General features: G+C 39.8%; 1 protein-coding gene across 6 annotated transcripts in view; it reads right to left on the reverse strand.

Moving 5' to 3' along the window:
- The window catches only part of CCDC138 (coiled-coil domain containing 138), a 192,250-nt gene that overhangs the window by 167,273 nt on the left and 937 nt on the right, over positions 1-24,040 (reverse strand). For 4 of the 6 annotated variants that reach the window (XM_036351308.1, XM_036351306.1, XM_036351304.1 and 1 more), the window contains exons 2-5: positions 23,565-23,622; positions 22,123-22,243; positions 18,183-18,310; positions 16,154-16,341 (exon numbers count right to left, since the gene is read on the reverse strand). In XM_036351308.1, the coding sequence (XP_036207201.1) occupies positions 16,154-16,341; positions 18,183-18,310; positions 22,123-22,243; positions 23,565-23,622 (495 nt within the window). The remainder of the gene's footprint in view (positions 1-16,153; positions 16,342-18,182; positions 18,311-22,122; positions 22,244-23,564; positions 23,623-24,040) is intronic. The other 2 variants (XM_036351307.1, XM_036351305.1) reach the window with 1 other exon arrangement.

A 24,040-nucleotide genomic window follows, 5' to 3' on the forward strand; every position in this document is an offset into this window, starting at 1 on the left:
CTCCTAAGTATATACACAAGAACAAAACTTAAAACACGAATGTTCGTAGCCACAATACTCACAATAGTCAAAAAGTGGAAACAACCCAAATGTACATGAATTGATGATTTGATTAAAAAAAAAAAAAAAAAAAAGAGTCCAGACAGTGTTGCTTAATGGTTGAGCGTTGACCTATGAACCAAGACACAGTTTGATTCTTGGTCAGGGCACATGCCTGGGTTGCAGGCTCGATCCCTCTGGCAGCCAATCAATCAATGATTCTCTCTCATCATTGATGCTTCTATCTCTCTCTCCCTCCCCCTTCTTCACTGAAATAAAAATATAGAGAGAAGAAAAAATGGCAGCCAAATAGGCAGAGGTGTAATGCACCTCATCCCGGGGCCAGATGGGAAATCTATATCAGAGAACACCTGGAATTAAATTAAGCACAGCTGAGGAGGCAACTACAACAAGGAAGGGCAGAAAATGCCTGAAGACCGGTAGGAAGAGTGGCAAGGGCTCTAGAGGGGCAGCAGGCCACCAGGCCAATGAATCGAGAGGGAGAGGAGGAAGCTACATAAGGGAGTAGCAGTTCCCTCAGAAAAATAGATGCCCAGCCCAGGCTGAGCTCCAAAACCATGGCCCTTGGCGGCAGGTATAACATCCAACTGTGAAAAGGAAAAGCCACAGAGCTGCTGGCTGCTGGGGAGTCTGGACCCAAGACCACAGTAGTGAAAGGGTGTGCCAGGAGGGGAAGGCTGTGCCACGAAGGGAAAGCTGTGCAGGGCTGGGGGAAGAGAAAGCCATAGTTTCACTGTTTTTTATTTTGTTTTTGTTTGTTTTTTTCAGGGCTTAGTCTTTATTTTTTTTACTAATATTTTTCAATTAGAGTATAGTTTTAGGTGCACAACCCAGTGATTGGACATTTATGTAACTTACAAAGTGATAATCCCGATAAATCTAGTACCATCAAACACCATACAGAGTTATTATAATACTAGAGGCCCGGTGCACAAAAATTTGTGCACTCGGGGGGTGGGGGGGGGTCCCTTAGCCTGGCCTGTGCCCTCTCGCAGTCTGGGACCCCTCGGGGGATGTCCACCTGCTGGCTAGGCCCGCTCCCTGGGGGATTGGGCCTAAGCTGGCAGTCAGACATCCCTCTGGCAGCCCGGGAGCCCTCGGGGAATGTCCACTTCCAGCGGGGAACAGGTCTAAGCTGCAGTCGGACATCCTTAGTGCTGCTGAGAAGGCGGGAGAGGCTCCCGCCACCACCGCTGTACTGGCAGCCGTCAGCCTGGCTTGTGGCTGAGCAGAGCTCCACTTGTGGGAGTGCACTGACCACCAGGGGGCAGCTCCTGCATTGAGCATCTGCCCTCTGGTGGTTAGTGTGTGTCATAGTGACCAGTCATTCCCAGTGGTTCTGCTGTTAGGGTCAATTTGCATATTACCCTTTTATTATATAGGATTATTGACACTATTTCCTATGCTGTATGTTACATCCCCATGACTATTCTGTACCGGCTAATTTGTATTTCTTGTTTTTTAATTCTTACTGTTGAATGTATTACATATGCCCCCTTAATCCCTCATTGTCCTCTCCTAACCCTCTCCTATGCTCCAGTCCAGGCCTTCACCTCCCTATTATCTGTGTCCATTGGTTATGCTTATATGCATACAAGTTCTTTGGTTGATCTCTTACCAGCACCACGCAACTCTTGCCCATCCACCCCTGCCTTACCTCTGAGGTTTGACGCTTCTATGTCTCTGGATCTATTTTTGAGCATCAGTTTATGCTGTTCATTATATTCCACAAATGAGTGATATCATGTGATACTTGTATATATATTTTTAAATATATTTTATTGATTTTTACAGAGAGGAAGGGAGAGGGATAGAGAGTTAGAAATATCGATGAGAGAGAAACATCGATCAGCCGCCTCCTGCACAGCCCCTACTGGGGATATGCCCACAAGCAAGGTACATGCCCTTGACCGGAATCGAACCCGGGACCCTTCAGTCCACAGACCGACGCTCTATCCACTGAGTCAAACCGGCTAGGGGAATATATTTTTCCAACTGGCTAATTTCACTTAGCATAATGCACTCCAGGTCCATCCATGCTGTTGCAAATGGTAAGAGTTCTTTCTTTTTTACAGCAGTAAAATATTCCATTGTGTATTTGTTTTTACTCTTTAAACCCAGAACAGAGAACTTTTTTTTTTTTTTTAGAACTTTTTAATTGCAATCACTAAGAGGAGGCTTTGGCACAGAAGGGAGGAACTGACTTGAGGTGCCTGAAGAGAGGCTGGGGAGGGAAGCAGGGCAGGGAGAATGGCCAGGAGTCCTGCATTAGGCTTCCAAACCTAAGGGGCCATTTCTCCCCAGAGGAGCCAGCCCCTCCCTGTAGCCTCAGGGCAGGTGATGAAGCCTGCCACACCCTGCATTCTGAGCTTTGCAGAGGAAACAAAGGCAGAGGCCAAGCTTACAAGTCTGAATAGTCTCAAGGAGCCCTCAGTGACTGGATTGGAGGAGGGCCCTGTTGACCTAGATATTCTGGGAACCAGACTGATAAAAACTCCAGGTTGCCAGCCAATCCCATGTCTCCATACAAGGATCTCTGTCCAACCAAGTGCAGAGTAATATTTTGGGCCACTCGCGAAGCACTACTTATGGGTCAGGAAACAACACCCATCTTATTCCCTGAAAACGAAACAGCACCAACCGCAACTAAAGCGCTGTCAGAAATAGATGCTTAAGTAATTAAGATTGACAGCTGGCAGATAGGCAAAGAGGGCAGATTGGCCCCACTTGCTTGCAGAAAAAGCCTATGAAGACAGACACGAGCAGAGAACCTGTGGATTGCTTGGAGCTTAAAGGAGGGTGCTAAAAGCCAAAAGAAAGTGCCTGACAATGGTTAGCACCTAAGTAACTAACAGGAAGCCCAGAATTGGCAGACAGAACTGAAGAGTGGGGCCCTAAACCAGCTCCCATGGGGAATTAAAACTCAGCTAAAGCAAATGACACTTCTTTCTTTTTTTATACTAGAGGTCCAGTGCACGAATTCATGCACCAGTGTAGTCCCTCGGCCTGGCCTACGGGATAGGGATGAAACCGCCTCTCTGACATCCCCCGAGGGGTCATGGATCGTTACAGGGCGCAGGCCAGGCTGAGGAACCCCACCAGTGCACAATCGGGGCTGGGAGGGACACAGGAGGTTGGCCAGCCAGGAAGGGACCTCAGGAGAGCTCCAGAGTGTGTCCGGCCCATAATGCTCAGTCCCAATCAGCCAGACCCCAGCAGCAAGCTAACCTACTGATCAGAGCGTCTGCCCCCTGGTGGTCAGTGCACGTCATAGCAAGCGGTTGAGTGGCCTCAGCATATCATTAGCATATTACGCTTTGATTGGTTGAACGGCCAACTGCACAACCGGACACTCAGCATATTAGGCTTTTATTATATGAGATTTTTATTTTTCTAATTTTATTTATTTATTTATTTATTTATTTATTTATTTATTTATTTATTTATTTGTTTATTTATTTTTCTTCCTTTCTTCTCTTTTTTTTGCTCCCATTTCTTGACTCCTTTTCCCGTTTTAGGTTTTTTCTCTCCTTTCTTTTTCCCCCCTTTTTAAAAATTTATTTTCTTTATCAGCTTAGTGACATTATTCTAGTATCTCTTGGTTTATTTATTTATCTAATTTCCTCTTCCCTGCTCCTACTCCATTACCCCTTCTCTTTTCTTTTTCTACTCTTTTTTTTCTCTCTCTCTTCTCTTTTCCACTCCTAGTTTTTAAACTTCTTTCAGTTCCTAAATTTAGGCCTATCTGCTCTCTCCTCTATTCCCCTTTTCACAAAAAAGAAATTTTTTTAATTAATATTTTTCTTTTCTTCTTGTCTCCTTTCTCTCCTCCCTCCTCTATCCAAAACCATGGTCCTTCCCCTATTCCTCTAATTCCTTAACTTTATGTTCTTTTTTAAGCCCTGAATCTACAGATTCTACCCTCCACCCTTTTCTAGGTGTTTTTTGTGCGTTGTGGTTTATTTGTTTGTTTTATGTTTTCTCCACATATTACTTCTTTCTATTTTTCACATTATCATTCTTGCTCTCTTTCCTCTTTCCTAATTCCCTTTTCACTAGTGGTCACATTTAAAGTGGTTATAGGTGTCTGTGTACATTAGTGTCCTGTTCCTTCTGTGTCATGTCTTGGCTTGTTGTATTTTGTGTTGTTCGGTCAGCACCTCCACAACAGTTGGGACTTTGTAGCAGGCAGGAAGCCACATAATCAGACACCCTGAGAGGAGACTCCATTCACGAATGGAATGATAACATTCAAGACGCAACTACAGCCCTAGCCGTTTTGGCTCAGTTGATAAGAGCATCACCCTGCAGACTGAAGGATCCTAGGTTCAATTCCAGTCAAGGACATATACCCAAGTTGCAGGCTTGATCCCCATAGGGGACCTGCAAGAAGCAGCTGAAAATGATTCTCTCTCATCATTAATGTTTCCATCTCTCTCTCTCCCTCTCCCTTCCTCTCTGATATCAATAAAAGTATTTTTTTTAAAAAAAAAAAGACCCAACTACATCAGGAGAACACAAATATCTCAAGTAGGGGACTTCCCTAGAACACCCAGCCCAGGAGACCTGAAAGAATGCACCACTGGGTCGCACAATACATCTACTGAATAAGACCAATTCAAAATATGGGTGGCATAGCAGTTTGATCTAATACATAAGAACAATTACAAAGAACAGCAAAAATGGGGAGACAAAGATACAAGTCCCAAATGAAAGTAATGGAAGAATCACCAGAAAAGGAACTAAATGAAATGGAGTCAAGCAATTTCTCAGAGAAAGAATTCAGGGTAATGGTTATGAGGATGTTCAAATGTCTGGATGTGATATTCACCAACATGTATAAGAATCAAGAGGAAATGAAGAATGACATAGCGGCAATAATGAACACAATGGAATGTTTCAACAGTAAACTAGAAGAAGCTGAGAACCCAATCAGTGAATTAAAAGACAAGGTAGAAAAAAACTACCCATTAAAGCAGCAACTTTAGAAATTTTTAAAGGTAAAGAGTCTACGCAAGTTCTAGGAAAACAAGAAACAAAACAACATCCCCATAATAGAGGTGCCAGAAGGAGAGGAAGCTGAGCAAGGAATACAAAACCTGTTTGAAGAAATAATGTCAGAAAACTTTCCTGACTTGCCCTAGCCGGTTTGGCTCAGCGGATAGAGTTTCGGCCTGCGAACTGAAAGGTCCCAGGTTCAATTCCGATCAAGGGCACATGCCCAGGTTGTGGGATCAATCCCCAGTGGGGCACTTGTGGGAGGCAGCTGATTCATGATTCTTCTCTCATCATGGATGTTTCTATCTCTCTCTCCTTTTTCCTTCCTCTCTGAAATCAATAAAAATATATTTTTTTAAAAACCACAAATGTATTAAAAAAGAAAAGAAAACTTCCCTGACTTTGGAAGAAAAAAGTCAGACAAGTCCAAGAAAAACAGAGAGTCCCAAACAAGATGAACACAAAAGACCGACACCAAGACACATCGTATTTACTAGTAAATTGTCAAACGTCAAGGACAATGAATCTTAAAGGCTGCCAGAGAGAGACAGAAAGTTACCTACAAGGGAACTCCATTAGACAATTAACATATTTCTCAACAAAAGCATATCAGGCCAGAAGGGAATGCAAGGAAGAATACAAAATGATGCAAGGCAAGGGACTGAATTCAAGAATCCTCTATCTAGTCAGAGTATCATTCATAATTGAAGGGAAAATCAAAAGCTTCACAGACAAAAAAAGGCTAAGGAAGTTTATTACCACCAAGCCAGCAATGCAAGAAATAATAAAAGGACTGTTGTAAAAAGAAGAAATAGAAAGGGCAGGAGCACAGATATAAAAAATAAAAATGGCAACAAACAAATACCTAAAATAATAACCTTAAATGTAAATGGATTAAATGCTCCAATCAAAAGAAACAGAGTAACAGAATGGATAAGAAAATATAACCCATATATATGCTGTCTATAAGAGACCCACCTTAGAAAAAAGGACTCACACAGACTGAAAGTAAAGGGATGGGAACAAAATTTTTAGGCAAATGGAAATGAAAAGAAAGCTGGGGAAGCAATACTTATATGTGACGAAATAGAATTCAAACTGAAGGCCATAACAAGAGATAAGGAAGGCCATTTCATAATAATGAAGGGAAAAATACAAGAGGCTATAACTCTGGTAAACATATATGCACTCAATACAGGAGCATCGAAATATATAAAAAAAACCTTCAGGAGGACACCAACAGAGACATTGACAGCAATACGATCATAGTAGGGGACTTTAATACCCCACTGACATCACTAGATAAATCTTCTAGACAAGAAAATCAACAAAGAAACAGCAATGCTAAATAACTCTAGAACAGATGGAACTAACTGACATCTTCAAAACATTCCACCGCAAAGCCACGGAATATACATTCTTCTCAAGTTCACATGGTACATTTTCAAAGATATACCCCATGTTAGGAAACAAGCTAAGTCTCTAGAAATTCAAGAATACTGAAATCATATCAAGCATCTTCTCAGATCACAATGGCATGAAATTAAAAATCAGTTACAATAAAAATGCTCAAAAACAATCAAATACATGGAGTCTAAACAGCATGCTGCTATTAAACAAGGAATGGGTTCCAAAGACATTAAGTAAGAAATTTAAAAAATCTTGGAAAGAAATAAAAATGAACACAAAACAATCTAAAATTTATGGGACACAATGAAAGGAAAAGTTCATAGCACTACAGCCTTACCTCTAAAAAACAAGAAAGGTGTGCAAGGGAAGCCAGCAGCCACCACCCGTGACCACACACCCTGAGGGAGCCAGCAGCTGCTGTCTGCTACCTCGCAGGGAGCCTGCAGCCACTGCCCACGAACACATGGGGAGCCTACAGCCATTGTCCGGGACCTTGCAGGGAGCCAGTACCCACTACCCAAGAACACACACATGCGTGGGGAGCCAGCAGACGACACCCACGATCATGAGTGGAGTGAGCAGCTGCCTCCTGCAAACACATGCATGAGGGGAGTCAACAGCCACTGTCCGCGACCTTTCGGGGAGCCAGCAGCCACTGCCGAGACCGCATGTACGTGCAGGGAGCCAGTAGACGTCACCCGTGACCATGAGGGGAGCCAACAGCTGCTGGTCGTGACTGTGAGCATGAGGGGAGCCAACAGCTTCTACCCACAACCTCACAAGGAGCCAGCAGCCACTGCCTGCAACCACGCACATGTGTGGGGAGCCAGCGGCCACCAAGTGCAACCACCTGGGGAGCCAGCAGCCGCTGTCTGTAACCTCGTGGGGAGCCAGTAGACACTGCCCATAACCATGCGCATGTGCAGGGAGCCAGCATACACCACCCGCAAACACGTGGGGAGCCAGCAGCCACTGTCTGCAACCTGGCCAGGACCCAGCAGCAATCTGAACTGCAATTGGAGAAAAAAAATCAGAAGATAGGAGGAGAGCCTGAGAGAGTTTTGGGACAACATGAAATGAAGCAACATACGTTTAATAGGGGTGCTAGAAAGAGAAGAAGAGGGGCAAGGGTTAGAAAACCTATTTGAAGAAATAATGTCAAAAAACTTCCCTAATTTGGGAAAGAAAATAACTTCACAGAGAATCCCAAACAAGATGAACCCTAAAAGACCCATACTAAGACATATCGTAATTACAATGGCTAATGTTAAGGGCAAAGAGAGAATCTTAAAAGGCTGCAAGAGAGAGACAGAAAGTTACCTACAAGGGATCTCCCATTAGACTATCAAATGATTTCTCAACAGAAACACATCAGGCCAGAAAGGAATGGAAGGAAGTATACAAAGTGATGTAAAGGAAGGGAGTGAATCCAAGATAACTCTATCTAGCAAGGCTGTAATTCAAAATTGAAGGGGAAATCAGAAACTTCACAAAGAAGAGCTAAGGGAGTTTATCACTACCAAACCAGCAATGCAAGAAATGCTAAAGCAACTGTTGTAAAAAAGAAGAAAAAAATTAAAAAAGGGAGAAGAAGGAACACAAAAAAAAATAAAAATGGCTATAAACAAGTTCCTATCAATAACTTTAAACGTAAATGGACTAAATGCTCCAATCAAAAGACAGCAAGTGGCTGTATGGATAAGAAAACATGACCCATATAAACATCACAAAAAAAAATTTGAAAGACAAAAATCACATAATCATATGAATTTATGCAGAAAAAGCATTTGATAAAATCCAACACCCTTTCCTGATAAACACTCTCAGCAAAGTGGGAATAGAGAGATCATACCTCAACATAATAAAAGCCTAAAGGCTCCATCATAAAACTACTGGACTTAATAAATGAATTCAGCAATGCAGCAGGATAGAAAATTAACACCCAGAAATCTACAGCTTTTTTATACAACAACTAGAGGCCTGGACAGATATGTGCAAAAAATGAAACCAGAACACCAACTTACACCGTACACATTTTTTTTTTTTTATTGCTTAAAGTATTACAAAGGGTATTACATATGTGTCCATTTTTCCCCCCCACCCTAGACAGTCCCCTAGCCTCCCCTATCCCCCAGTGTCTTATGTCCATTGGTTATGCTTATATGCATGCATACAAGTCCTTTGGTTGATCTCTTACCCCCCTATCTCCTGCCCCCCAACCCTCCCCGGCCTTCCTGCTGCAGTTTGACAATCTGTTTGAGGCAGCTCTGCCTCTGTATCTATTATTGTTCAAAAGTTTATAATGGTCTCTATTATCCATGAATGAGTGAGATCATGTGGTATTTTTCCTTCATTGACTGGCTTATTTCACTTAGCATAATGCTCTCCAGTTCCATCCATGCCGTTGCAAATGGTAAGAGTTCCTTCCTTTTTAGAGCAGCATAGTATTCCATCGTGTAGATGTACCACAGTTTTCTACTCCATTCATCTACTGATGGGCACTTAGGCTGTTTCCAGATCTTAGCTATGGTGAATTGTGCTGCTATGAACATAGGGATGCATATATCCTTTCTGATTGGTGTTTCTGGTTTCGTGAGATATATTCCTAGAAGTGGGATCACAGGGTCAAATGGGAGTTCCATTTTCAGTTTTTTGAGGAAACTCCATACTGTCTTCCATAGTGGCTGCACCAGTCTGCATTCCCACCAGCAGTGCACAAGTGTTCCTTTTTCTCCACATCCTCTCCAGCACTTGTCGTTTGTGATTTGTTGATGATAGCCAGTCTGACAGGTGTGAGATGGTACCTCATTGTTGTTTTGATTTGCATCTCTCGGATGATTAGTGACTTTGAGCATGTTTTCATATGTCTCTTGGCTTTCTGAATGTCCTCTTTTGAAAGGTGTCTATTTAGGTCCTTTGCCCATTTTTTTATTGGATTGTTTATCTTCCTTTTGTTAAGTTGTATGAGTTCCCTATAAATTTTGGAGATTAGGCCCTTATCAGATATGACATTGGCAAATATGTTTTCCCACACAGTGGGTTTTCTCGTTGTTTTGTTGATGGTTTCTTTTGCTATGCAGAAGCTTTTTATTTTGATGTAGTCCCATTTGTTCATTTTCTCTTTAGTTTCAAGTGCCCTAGGAGCTGTATCAGTGAAGAAATTGCTTCGGCATATGTCTGAGATTTTGTTGCCTTTCGATTCTTCCACAAAATACCAACTTCTGCGCATGGGCCACGAAGTTTCAATCACACTGTACGCGCGCGGCCGCACATGGTAATTTGTGGAAGAGCCACGCTCAAGGGGCCAAAGAGCCGCATGTGGCTCGCAAGCCGCAGTTTGCTGACCACTGATATAGGAGGATTATTAATAATGAACTACGTTTGCTAATGACTGATTACTATAATCGTGTTGCATTCATTTCCCTCACGCACCATATGCGCAGGCGTACTGTTCTCTCCACTAATACTAGCAGCAAATATTAGCAGCCGATTGCCACGTCATTAGTCTTGAACTAACTTGTTCAGTATACACAACAGGAAATATTTCGCTTTTGGAGAACAAGAAAAATAGGTTTATTTGCGTTATGCTTACTAATTTGTGTAGTTATTCAGAATCTGGTAAGTTAATGTTCAAAAAAATATTAATTTTTATTAAAATGTCCTATTATTTTATGTTAACGATTACTCATTTATTTCACCTCTTAGTATTCAGCATGTCTCTATCGAAATAAACCTACATTTCTATGAAAATTTAAGCTTTTGTTTTTTTGCAGCCCACATAAACTTAAACCTTGTTTATTTGGCCCGTGTTAGCCTGAGTTTGACATGCTTGCCATAGAGCAGTGGTTCTCAACCTTCCTAATGCTACAACCCTTTAATACAGTTCCTCATGTTATAATGACCCTAATTTCATTGTTACAAATTGAACATAATTAAAGCATAGTGATTAATCAGAAAAACAATATGTAATTATATATGTGTTTTCCCACGGTCTTAGGCAACACCTGTGAAAGGGTTATTCGATCCCCAAAGGGGTCGCGACCCACAGGTTGAGAACGGCTGCCATAGAGTATTAGCAAAGGGATCTTCCCAATGCACTATGTTTTTATTCTGTTGCTCTTTTGCTTAAAAACCTGTAATACCCAATCTGACTTTTTACTATTTTCTTTTCCAGACAAATAAATTCATAATCTGACAAATCATTCCTATCTAAAAACCCCTCTCTTCCAATTCCTTGTACTTGTAATGCCCTTCTCACTCCTGGTCTTTTAAATTCTCTCTCTCAGTCAAGTATCAAGCTAAATCTCGTTCTGCCTGAACTTCCCCCTGGTGATTTTAGGCTAAAAAAAAATTTTCTAAAATGCAATGGTAATTGTAATTTGAATTATTTAGGTAAAATGAGATATTTGTGTTTTTTAAATGTTTATTTCATGTGTATAAAAATATAACATTTCCAACTAGAATTTTAACAGAAATTGTGTATCACAAATACTTTGCTTCCTTCTGTACTCCCAACTAGTGGACACTTGATAAATTCATAATTACCTCCCTTAGAAATAAAAAATCCGCAAGATTAAGGCCAATGTTCTAACCTTAATTTTGCTGAGAGTTGACAAGATAACTTCTTACATATAGGAATTTAAAACGATGAATCTAGAATGCCTATTTCAAAAAGTGTACTTTAACAGCAGATTTTGTTTCATTTCTTAAACAAAAATGGAATTGGAAGAAACATAAAACAAAAAGTCTGAAATCTACCGATACAGCTCTTGAGACAACGGAAACTAAGGAGAAAATAAGGGACTACATCAAAATAAAAAACTTCTGCACAGCAAAAGAAACCATCAACTAAACAACCAGAGGGCCCACTGCATGGGAGAACATATTTGCCAATGTTATATCTAATAAAGGTTTCATCTCCAACGTTTATAGAGAACTCACACAACATAACAGAAGGAAGATAAACAATATAACAAAAAATGGGCAAAGGACCTAAATAGACACTTTTCGAAAAAGGACAAACAGAAGGCCAAGAGACATATGAAAACATGCTCAAAGTCAGTAATCATCTAAGAGATGCAAATCAAAACAACAATGAGGTACTGTCTCACACCTATCAGAATGGCTATCATCAACAAGTCAACAAATGACAAGTGCTGGTGAGAATATGGAGAAAAAGAAACCCTCGTGCACTGCTGGTGGAATGCAGACTGCTGCAGCCACTGTGGAGAACAGTATGGAGTTTCCTCAAAAAATTAAAAATGGAACTCCCATTTGATCCAGTCATCCCACTTCTATAAATATATACCAAGAAAACAGAAACACAATCAGAAAGGATATATGCACCCCTATGTTCATAGCAGCACAATTTACAATAGCTAAGATTTGGAAACAGCCTGAGTGCCCATCAGCAGATGAATGGATTAAAAAACTGTGGTACAGGAAAACCAATATGGCAGCATAGGTAAACACCTATACTTGCTGCCTCCCACAACCACATCAAAATTACAGCTAAAATACTGAACAACTATCATCCAGAACCACAGGAAAGCTGGCTGAGTGGAAGTACTACAACTAGAGAAGTAAAGAAGAAGGCGCATTGAGACTGGTAAGAGGTATGGAGGCACAAAACAGGCTGGCACCCAGGTGTGCCGCTTTTTTAATCAGGAGGGATACAAGCTCTAGCTTGCTCTGAGCTCCAGTGCCGGGCGAGACTCAAGGGGACCCAGACACATACCGGAAGAATTTGGACTGTCTGCCATCGGGGCAGGAACGCAGGGGTGGCTTTCTTCCAGACAGGGGTACTTGCAATGGTCATTGTTCCTGTGTTGCAAGGCTGACTGGCAGCCACTGCTGTTTGCTCTGCCCTGGAGATTCCCTGATACGCCGCTGCCCTACCCAATTTACAACCCCACCCAAGCTGTGCTCAGTGGCTTTTGCATATGAATGGCCTGTCCATTCTCAGCCTAAAACCTGTCAAACAGGCTGAAACTGGGTCAGGGAGCCCCAAAGCTATCAAAACAAGGCCCAAGGCTGCACAAACAACAAGCCTGCCTTGATTCACAGCTGTGCCTCGTCTGGGCACTTCCAAACCCGATACAAAGAGGAGGAATCTGCAGATCTCTCTGTAGCTCCTACGAGGTAGATCCAGGCAATGGCTGACTTTGCACCTCCTTGAAGATCCAAGAGCCAGTGTACCCAGTGGTCAGTGCAAGATCATATCAGATTATAACTCTTCAATCCATAAGTGACACACTCAAGGGACAGACTCAGTGAGCACCAAAACCCCACTGAAGCAAGTCCTGCCCTATAAGGATGTCTCCTGAAGAGCAGCCCTCCCACTATAGTAGCAGCTAGTCCTCACAGCCAATTGCCCTGGAGGTCAATTCCTCCCAGTGATACCAACAGCAATCAAGGCTCAACTACAACAAGACTGTGTACACAGTCTACAAAGGGGTGCACCAAGAGTGTCCACCTCAGGTGATTGGGGAAGGCTGAGCCACTGGGCCCTATTGGACATCTACTACACAAGGCCACTCTATCAATACAGGGAGACTTAGCAGCTACCCAATACATAGAAACAAACACAGGGAAGCAGCCAAAATGTGGAGACAAAGAAACATGTCACAAATGAAAGAAATAGAGGGAAGCAAAATACAGGATATAGAGTTCAAAACCATAGTTATAAGGTTACTCAAGAATTTTTAGACACCTCCGAGGAACTTAGTGAAACCTTCAAGGATCTTAGTGAGAATAAGAAAAATATGGATAAGGACCAATCAGAAATTAAGCATATACTGACTGAAATAAAGAATAATATACAGAGATTCAAAGTAGACTAGAGGACCCCAAGAATCAAGTCAAAGATTTGAAGTATGAGGAAGCAAAAAACACCCAACCGGAAGAGCAAAAAGAAAAAAGAATCCAAAAATATGAAGATAGTGTAAGGAGCCTCTGGGAAAACTTCAAGCGTACCAACATCCGAATTATGGGGGTGCCAGAAGAAGAGAGAGAGCAAGATATTGAAAACTTATTTGATGAAATAATGACAGAAAACTTCGCCTACCTGGTGAAAGAAATAGACTTACAAGTCCAGGAACCCCAAGAGAACCACAAGAGGAATCCAAAGAGGACCACACCAAGACACATCATAATTCAAATGCCAAGGGCAAAAGACAAAGAGAGAAACTTAAAAGCAGCAAGAGAAAAACAGTCAGCTACCTACAAGGGAGTACCCATACGATTGTCATCTGATTTCTCAACAGAAACTATGCAGGCCAGAAGGGAGTGGCAAGAAATATTCAAAGTGATGAATAGCAAGAACCTACACCCAAGATTACTCTACCCAGCAAAGCTATTATTTAGAATTGAAGGTCAGTTAAAGAGCTTCACAGACAAGAAAAAGCTAAAGGAGTTCATCACCACCAAACCAGTATTATATGAAATGCTGAAGGGTATTCTTTAAGAGGAAGAAGAAGAAAAGGGTAAAGAGAAAAAATTATAAACAACAAAGTGACAACAAATACATATCTATCAACTAGTGAATCTAAAAATCAAATGAGCCGAAACCGGTTTGGCTCAGTGGATAGAGCGTCGGCCTGTGGACTGAAAGGTCCCAGGTTCGATTCCGGTCAAGGGCATGTACCTGGGTTGTGGGCATATCCCCAGTAGGAGATGTGCAGGAGACAGCTGATCGATGTTTCTCTCTCATTGATGTTTCTAACTCTCTATCTCTCTCCCTTCCTCTCTGTAAAAACTCAATAAAATATATTTAAAAATCAAATGAATAAAAAATCTGATGAACAGAATAAACTGGTGAATGTAATAGAATCAGGGGCATGGAAATGGAGCAGACTGACAATTCTCGGGGGGAAGGGGGTGTAGGGGATGGCGGGAAGAGACTGGACAAAGATCTTATATGCAAAGGGCGGGGGGAAAAAGGAGACATATGTAATACTCTTTGTAATACTTTAAGCAATAAAACAATTTAAAAAATAAATTAAAATAAAATTAAAAGAAGAAGATACATGAGCCAGCTTAGAGAAGGCCCAGAGTGACCCTCCTGCTCTCAGTGATCAGGAAAAGGCAAGCTCTCTGGGAAGCCAGACAACCTCTATGCTTTGTTGTGTAGACAATAATAAAGTCAGGGACAATATCTTTAAACTGGGTTGTTCGAATTCCACTGAAGTCTGCTTTGGATTTGCGATTTCCAGGCTTGCTGTATTGTACTATGATTTACTGAGATATAAATCAGAGATACAAATACTTGACATTCCCTTCTTTAGGAGATTAAAATTATGATTCATGATTGAATGCCAACAACTCTTGCTATGTTACACAAGGTACTTTTAAAATAACATTTTACATTTGTATGTTTTATAGTGTCAGATTCATTATTCATAAGTGTGTTGTTTCTGTATGATTGTCTTGTTAAATTTCTGGAAAATGTGTCATTTCATGTTGCCAGTATTTTTATTCAATGCACATTTATTTCACCAAGCACTAATTGAGCACCTACTATCTTCCAAGCTGCTATCACACTCTAACATGCTTAGTAAAGTTAACCAAAGTGTTTTTCCATCACAACCTGAGACAAATGGATCTATTAGATAATAAATCTCATGTCAATCACATTAAGAAAAAAAACGATCTTATATGCATATATGCAGTATCTATGGATGCAGACAGTGAGGTGATGAAGGCTTAGTGTGGGGTAGGAACTGGGTAGAGGAGAGTTATGGGGTGAAAAAAGAGGGACATCTGTAATCATCTGAACAATAAAGATTAAAAAAAACGAAAAAAAACTGTGGTACACCTATACAATGGAATACTATGCTGCTGTAAAAAAAGAAGGAACTCTTACCATTTGCAAAAGCATGGATGGACCTGGAGAGCATTATGCTAATTGAATTAAGCCAGTTGGAGAAAGAAAAATATCACATGATCTCACTCATTTGTGGAATATAATGAACAACATAAAATGATGAACAAAAATAGATCCAAAGACATAGAAGCATCAAAAAGACTGACCAGCCCTAACTGGTTTGGCTTAGTGGATACAGCGTTGGCCTGCAGACTGAAGGATCCCAGGTTCGATTCCGGTCAAGGGCATGTACCTTGGTTGCAGGCACGTCCCCAGTAGGAGGTGTGCAGGAGGCAGCTGATCGATGTTTCTAACTCTCTATCCCTCTCCCTTCCTCTGTGAAAAAAAAACAATAAAATATATTTAAAAAAAAAAAATACTGACCAACTTCAGATGGAAGGCAGGTGGTTGGGGCGGGCAGTAAGAGATCAACCAAGGACTTGTATGCATGCATATAAGCATAACCCATGGACACAGACAGTAGGGGGGTGAGGGCATGTGCTGGGGGGTGAGAACAGCTGGGGAGAGGTCAATGGGGGGAAAAGGAGACATATGTAATACTTTAAACAATAAATAATTTTTTTAAAAAGTCTGAAATCTAAGAAATACACCTACACGTAAAAAGACCACTGTTTATTTTTTCTCTGCCATACATTTTCCTCTTCAATAGTTCTTATAAATTGTGTTTATTCCCTTCCAATCATATCTTGGCACACTTATCGAAAACAAAATGAAATACCTTTTAAGCACTTAAATTTTGTAAATATTTGATGTTTAGAGCATAAACATTTCTAAATACTCAATCCAGTATTCAGTTCTTACCTGCAGTTTCTGATGTATTTGGAATAATTCATCATATATCTGATTGATCTGATATGGAAGTAAACTCTGCTTATTTGATGCTTTAGATGTTGGATAACTGACACGTTTCAAAGGAGAGTCACTTACATCACTACAACATTCAGTCCAATTTCTTGAATTTGAGGCAAAATTAGTTGGCCAGGCTACTGCTAAAAAGTAAAAGTTTTAAACTTTATTAATTTAGTTTTAAGTATTCACAGATAATCTTCAGGAAGAACTACTTTAAATATGAATTATAGTATCTTTTAAAATTCCAGGTAATATATGTGGAAAGGATGATACAGCAAAGGTAGTAAAAATGTCACATTTAGAAAATGTGGATGAAGACTATACAGAATTCTCTGTGATCTTTTGGCTACTTTTCAGTTGAAATTGTTTCAATAATAGATTTTAAAGTGCACAAAAACACTCATCTATTAACTGTCTAGGTCACAGGGGTGGGCAAACTTTTTGACTCGAGGGCCAAAATGGGTTCTTAAACTGGACCAGAGGGCTGGAACAAAAGCATGGATGGAGTGTTTGTGTGAACTAATATAAATTCAAAGTAAACATCATTACATAAACGGGTACGGTCTTTACTTTTTTTAGTTTTATTCATTTCAAATGGGCCGGATCCAGCCCGCGGGCCGTAGTTTGCCCACAACTGGTCTAGGATAAGAAATGTAGTTACCTCAGAAATTCCTGGTCATATATTAACCACTAACCCAAATATAGTGTTAATCATTGCTTCATTTCTTTTTAAATTTTGCTACTTATATTTTTTAAAAAGGCCTTATTTGCCTTGATAGGCAAGTAGTGTTTTAGGCGCTTATACTGGCTACATATTTTTTCTGCATTAAACATACTTTCATATAATTACTTTTGAATTTATTCACTTAACTTGTTAAAATAAATCCAATGAATTGGAATTGCTCTCGCTAAGGATACTCAATTTTTATTTAGATAGATAGTTCGCATCAACCTGCCTCCCAGTATTTATGCATTCAAACTGTACAACACTGTCCAAAACTGAAGAATATTAGGTGTCAGTGTCTTTGTTCTGCTCACTACAGAGAAATTATTCTTCATCACTGCTCAGCAAAATCATTGTATATGCTTAATGCTTAATCAACACTTGTATTATTTAATTTTATTTTTTCCAGTTTCCTTGCATTGTAGTGTCTCTGTTACTGGTTTTTAAGAGCTTGTTTATGACTAAAGATGTTAACCATTTCTCATGCATTGCAAATGAAATACCATGTTTTTTCCTACTATTTTATTCTGTTATACTTTTTGATTGTATCAAACTTGTGTATTAAATATAATCATGTTCTGCTTTAAAAAAATAAGGCTTATTTGGTTTTTGCCTATTTTTAACTTTATACAATGTCTGTAAATATATAATGTAATTATGTAATTTCTATAACCTCCTCCTTTAAATAGCATGTTCTTGTTTTAATGCCAGAATTACCTTGACTGCTTTATCCTATATTTCTATATGCCACATAATGGCTATCAATGTGGCAATAGTGCTCTCAAAAACTTACAGCCAAGAGGGCCTCATCTCTGATTGCCTCTTTCCCTAAAATCGTAACAGAATTATGCAGCCAGGCACATAGAGATTAACTACTAATTCAGTGCCTGAGGAAGCCATACCTTAAGTAACCTGGAATATTTTCTAAAAATATTAAAGGATTAGTCAAATATTACTAACAATCTTTTACTCACTTCCTAACATATATTGACATGAAAAAGAACTAAATAAATTATACAAAGTATTCATTTGATTAACTTATTTTCATAAGTTTGGAGAGTTTAGGAATATTACTGGAAAAAAATGAAGTTTATTTTTCTTCTTTCCTTATGTAACTATCTCATGGTTTATAAAAATTTAGAATACAGAAATACAGACACATGAGGACAAGTGTTATCACTATGGTGTAAACTTTATGTGGGCTACTTCACAAAGTTATTATTTAAATGATTAATCCAAAAAGAATATTTATTTTACCTTTTTCTACTTCTTTAAAAGACTGCTTGGTTATTTTGGAGTTATTAACTCTATGATCCTTCTCAATTAATGCTACTTCTGTTTCCCGTTGCTTCAAATTATGAAAAGAATCCAGTTCATCATCTAGGCTTTAAGAAAAATTATGTCAAAGCATTCTAGAAGTTTACTATAGCATTCTAAAAAGATAAAACTGCTTCTCAAATATTAACAGCAACACAATTGAGAAAAGTGTAAACATTTTTTAAAAAATATATATTTTATTGATTTTTTACAGAGAGAAAGAGAGAGGGATAGTTAGAAACATCGATGAGAAACATCGATCACCTGCCTCCAGCACACCACCTACTGGGGATGTGCCCACAACCAAAGTACATGCCCTTGACCAGAATCGAACCTGGGACCCTTCAGTCCACAGGTCGACACTCTAGCCACTGAGCTAAACTGGTTGAGCACGTAAACATTTTATAAAAGCAAAAAGTAAAATTATAAACAGTAAGTCATTGATCCTGTAAACTCACTAAAAGTATCTTCCTAAAGATACAAATACTAGAGGCCCAGTGCTAAAAGAATTATTGTTTAACATGAGGAAACTGAACCCTAAATCATTTAAATAACTGACAGATGATGTAACTAGTAAAAGATGAAAGAGAACTAGACTCCCAAATGTTCTCACCAAAAAGATGATCTCAAAGTTGAACTTTCTCAAAGTTGAAAGTACTGTTCAAAAGAAGTAAAATGCAAGCCACATAAGGTAATCTAAATTTTCTAGTAGCCACATTAAAAACATAAAATGAAAAAAACAAAAGAAAAAAAACATAAAATGATGTAAAACTCTAACAATATGTTATATTTAATCTAGTATATCTAAAAGAATATCATGTGAACATGTAATTGAAAGGACAGAACAGGACTGATAGCTGTGTCCTTAACCCCTCTTCCAAGAAAAAGCCACAGAATGTATCAGTTACTCAGCCTGCCCTTATCTCGGCCAATGGGAAAGCGGGGGGAAACTAGCCCAAGGCCAAGAGTATGCTAGCCACCCCCGTCTTTGTGTAACCAGACCCTAGCTGCACCCTGCCCTTGCGTCACTAGCCCCCGGCCCTCACTCAACCAACCGGAATCGGCCAAATCAGTGGTCAGAGTGTGCCCCCACCCCCCGACCCCAAGCCCTATAAATTCTTTGTTCCCTTGGGACTCGGGACTCTCTCTTGCATCCAGTAATGGAGGCAAGGGGGGGACCAAGTCCCGGGCTTGAATAAAAGACAATATGCTTTTGCATTGGACTCGGCTCCCTAGTGGTCTGTCTTGGGGGATTTTGAAATCTGGGCATAACAGTAATCAGTATTTTAAAATTAGGATATTTTACATTTTAGGGCCCATTTTCTTCAATCTGATGTGTATTTTAGACTTCCTACATACCTCAATTCAGAAAAGCCCTATTTCGAGTACTCAATAGCCACATGCAGCTACTGTGCTGGACAGTAGTGTAATTCTATACTAGGTCATAACTAGGGATTGTGAAAAAACTGTGCAATGTTATAAAACCCTTTATAGTAGAAAAGCATTAAATTATAATTTGAAGTATAGCAGAAGCAAAAAATTATAAAATTACCAGTTAAATATAAGAAAATAATTTCCATGAATTCTCAAATATTTTAAAATAATTTTCACTTTCCTTACTCTCTAGTCCAGCGGTTCTCAACCTGTGGGTAACGACCCCTTTGGCGGTCAAAAGACCCTTTCATGGGGGTCGCCTAAGACCATCCTGCATATCAGATATTTACATTACGATTCATAACAATAGCAACATTACAGTTATGAACTAGCAACGAAAATAATTTTCTGGTTGGGTCACAACATGAGGAACTGTATTTAAAGGGCCAGAAGGTTGAGAACAACTGCTCTAGTCAATATACCTCATGTCCAAATCCTGAATCCAGATCAACTAGGCTACTCTGTGAATGATAAAGAGTACTAACAACAATAATGATAATATTTGAATGTTTTTCTATGTGCTGAACATTGGTTTAAGTGCTGTACATAGATTAACTCATTGAAGTAGAGAATAAAACAATTATATTAAAAATTTAAGCTACCAAATATCAATTACTTTAATAATATATGATATTTTAGGCACAATTGTCTTTTTTCTTCTCCATAATTATCTCAAAATTTCATTCTGTATATGTCTTTGTTGTTTAACATTATTTCAAAACTAGAGGCCCAGTGCACAAAAATTTGTGCACTCGGGAGGGTCCATCAGCCCAGCCTGTGCCCTCTCGCAGTCTGGGACCCCTCGGGGAATGACCACTTGCCAGCGGGGAGCAGGCCTAGCTGCAGTCGGACATCCGTAGTGCTGCTGAGTGGCGGGAGAGGCTTCCACCACAACCAGTGTGCTGGTAGCCGTCAGCCTGGCTTGTGGCTGAGCAGACTCCCCCCGTGGGAGCACACTCACCACCAGGGGGCATCTCCTGCATTGAGCATCTCCCCCTGGCGGTCAATGTGTGCCATAGTGACCAGTGATTCCCAGTCGCTCTTCTGTTACGGTCAATTTGCATATTACCCTTTTATTATATAGGATAGAGGCCTGTTGCATGGGTGGGGGCTGGCTGGTTTGCCCTGAAGGGTGTCCCGGATCAGGGTAGGGGTCCTGCTGGGGTGCCTGGCCAGCCTTGGTGAGGGGCTAAGGGCCGTTTTCAGGCTGGCCACAGCCCCTTCAGGGTGGGGGTCCCCGCTGGGGTGCCTGGCCAGCCCGGGTGAGGGGCTGGGCTGTTTGCTGGCTGTCCACAGCCCCTTCGGGGTGGGGGTCCCCGCTGGGGTGCCTGGCCAGCCCGGGTGAGGGGCTGATGGCTGTTTGCAGGCTGTCCACAGCCCCTTCAGGGTAGGGGTACCCGCTGGGGTGCCTGGGTGAGGGGCTGATGGCTGTTTCCAGGCTGGCCAAGACCCCCAGCGAGGACCCTCACCCCATGAGGGTGTGGCCATCCTGGGTGAGGGGCTGATGGCTGTTTGCAGGCTGGCCACAGCCCCCAGCCACCCAAGATCCCAGTGGAGGCTGGCTGGAAGCAGGTACCTGGGATTTATTTAGCTTCTATAATTGAAAATTTGTTGCCTTTTGCGGAGGGCACAGCCGGCAGGAAGCTTGGGTTCCTCCATCGCCGGGGCAACCATGCCTCCTGCTTGCTCCAGCTCCGTGGCTGCCGGCTGCCATCTTGGTTGCGTTAATTTGCATACAGTCACTCTGAGTGGCTGGTGGGCATGGCTTGGGGCATAGCGGAGATATGGTCAATTAGCATCTTTGTCTTTTATTAGTGTAGATGTTTACCCCTCTATACAAATAGCACTTCCTCCTGCCATATTTTTGGCATTTAATAAGATCGAATTTGGAATTTTATTTCACCTTAGCTTCTACTTCTGTTTTGTGTGTGTGTGTGTTTTTAAGTATATTTTTATTGATTTCAGAAAGGGGGACAGAGAGAGTGATAGAAATATCAATGATGAGAGCGAATCAATGATCCACTGCCTTCTGGCCCCTTACTGAGGATCCAGCTTGCAACCCGAGCATGTGCCCTGACCAGGAGTCGAGCTGTTACCTCCTGGTTCATTGGTCAACACTCAAGCATTGAGCCACACTGGCCAGGCAGCTTCCACTGTTTGTATACTTGTTTCACCCAGGGTAAAATCTCCTATACAAAACTACTAACCTCTCACAGCCCAGTTAGCATCTCCCAGACTTCAATCTCTCTCTCTTTCTTTCTCTCTCAGCCTATCTAAAATCCATTGCTTACCACACTACTAGACATACACTACTGTTCAGCGGGCTCCAGACTGCTTATACTTCCTCTCAGAAAAAAGCAAACACATAAATAATCCATTCTTTGCCTTTTCTCAGTGTTTTGAGATACTGAAGGGATAGCAACAGTAAGGATACAGGGTACTTTACCAGTTCATATTGAAGTGCTTGGATGAACTATAAAGAGGTATAGTGGAATGCTTTCTTTCATCAGAATACCATCTTAATAAGGAATCAACTTTATCTCCCGATGAGTAGACATCCAAGTCATCTATTAAGAAAAAAGAAAACAGCAGAGATTACTTACCTAATTATATTGTTCTAGGCTCCTAAAGATAAGACAGCAAAATTAGTTAAAGGATTTCTTATATCTATGTCTCCTTAATGCAAACTTCCAGAAAATAAACATCAACTCTTACATTTATACTATAGCACTTTACTGATTACAAAATGCTTTTTCATCCATTACCTTATTTGATCCTAACCCCTCAAAGCAAGCAGAACAGGTTCTTTTAATTCTATTTTAATGATTAGAAACCTAAGAATCAGAGAAGTTATGCAAATTTTTCCACATAACACAACCAGCAAATAGAAAGAATAAAATTGAAAATCCAGCCCTCTTTCTAAATACTTATGGTATTTCATCAGTCCTCAACCATGAAATATTTTATTTTCAATTTTATATACTTAAACATTATGATTTGTTTAATAAAATGATAGCCTATATCTAAATTCAGTCAAAAAAAGGAAAATAGAGCTTCTCTGATAAGCTATTTAGAATTACTTATAAATTGTATGCACCCTATTTAACACTCATTTTTACCCCCTCAGAAATTTAATGACCTATACTTTTCAGTTATATTTTGGAAGGATGAAAGTTTTAGGGCAATTTTCAAAATTAAAATTCAATTTTTACAAGATATTTTTAAGATATTGGACTCAGTAATAACTGGAATATTTTTTTCATATTGAAAAAACGTTTTAGAAGATTGTTACAAAATTTCAAAATGAAATAAGCGTGGAAAAAAGTGAAATTCCTTAATCCACCATCTAATGAACTTTTAAAGATATTAACTACTGTTTCTGCTAAAATCATCTCCAAGTTCAATGATTACACTTACTAAAGACACTACCTAAGAAGTATCAAAAAAATAAAAACTCTAATGGTTAATTAGCTATGCATGTTAGTCACATATTACCACATGATGTTCCAACACATCCAATCCCACAGTATAATTAACATTATTAAACAAATTTATTTGCTTAATTCCTCCAGTGCAATAATTACTCTAATAACTTGGGAAAGCTTGTGTGAAAAAATAGCCATTAGTCTTCTTTACCTAATACAGTTTAATTTTTAATATAAAAATACTGTAATTGAAACACCAAAAAATTCAATTTTATTTTTAAAGACTTCTTACACATTCACCCCAAATATCATGATTACTAATAGATTATTACCAGACTGAATAAAGCTTAGTGTCACAAGACATATGGCAATAGTGATTTAAGTCTAAACATTTTTTAAAAGTCTTTTCTCTCAAATTAAATTTGCTAAAACCCCAAATACAGAAAATTCTCTACAGGCTTACCTGGGGAGGTTAGAGATCTTCTCTTAGATTTAGTCTGATCAAAACTTGAAACAGAATACTAAAAAAAGAAAAAATGATGACACTTAATGTATATACTAAGAATCAACTTACAGTCTCAAAATAGTTCCCTATAAATTATGTATAAAGGTTAGCCTTTAATTAGACCAGTGGAAAAATCTGGTAGGCACCACCTTAATCAAGTGATCAAAGTTAACATCAATTATGTGACAAAGCAACATCAAGAGTCTCCTGATGAACATAGCAAACCACACACCATTCATGTAACATTCCTGACAAAAATATATAACCAGTATCTAATCATATCATCAGACAAACCCACAGAGAGACATTCTAATAAATAATTGTTCTATATTCTTCAAAAATATCAATATTACAAAAGACAAAGCCTTCAGAACCTAATCTAAATTAAAGGCAACAAAAAGAAGAAAAAAAATGCAATGCTTGTTTTAACTGTA

The sequence above is a fragment of the Myotis myotis genome, unplaced genomic scaffold, assembly GCF_014108235.1.
Source record: "Myotis myotis isolate mMyoMyo1 unplaced genomic scaffold, mMyoMyo1.p scaffold_m19_p_2, whole genome shotgun sequence".
NCBI lineage: Eukaryota > Metazoa > Chordata > Mammalia > Chiroptera > Vespertilionidae > Myotis > Myotis myotis.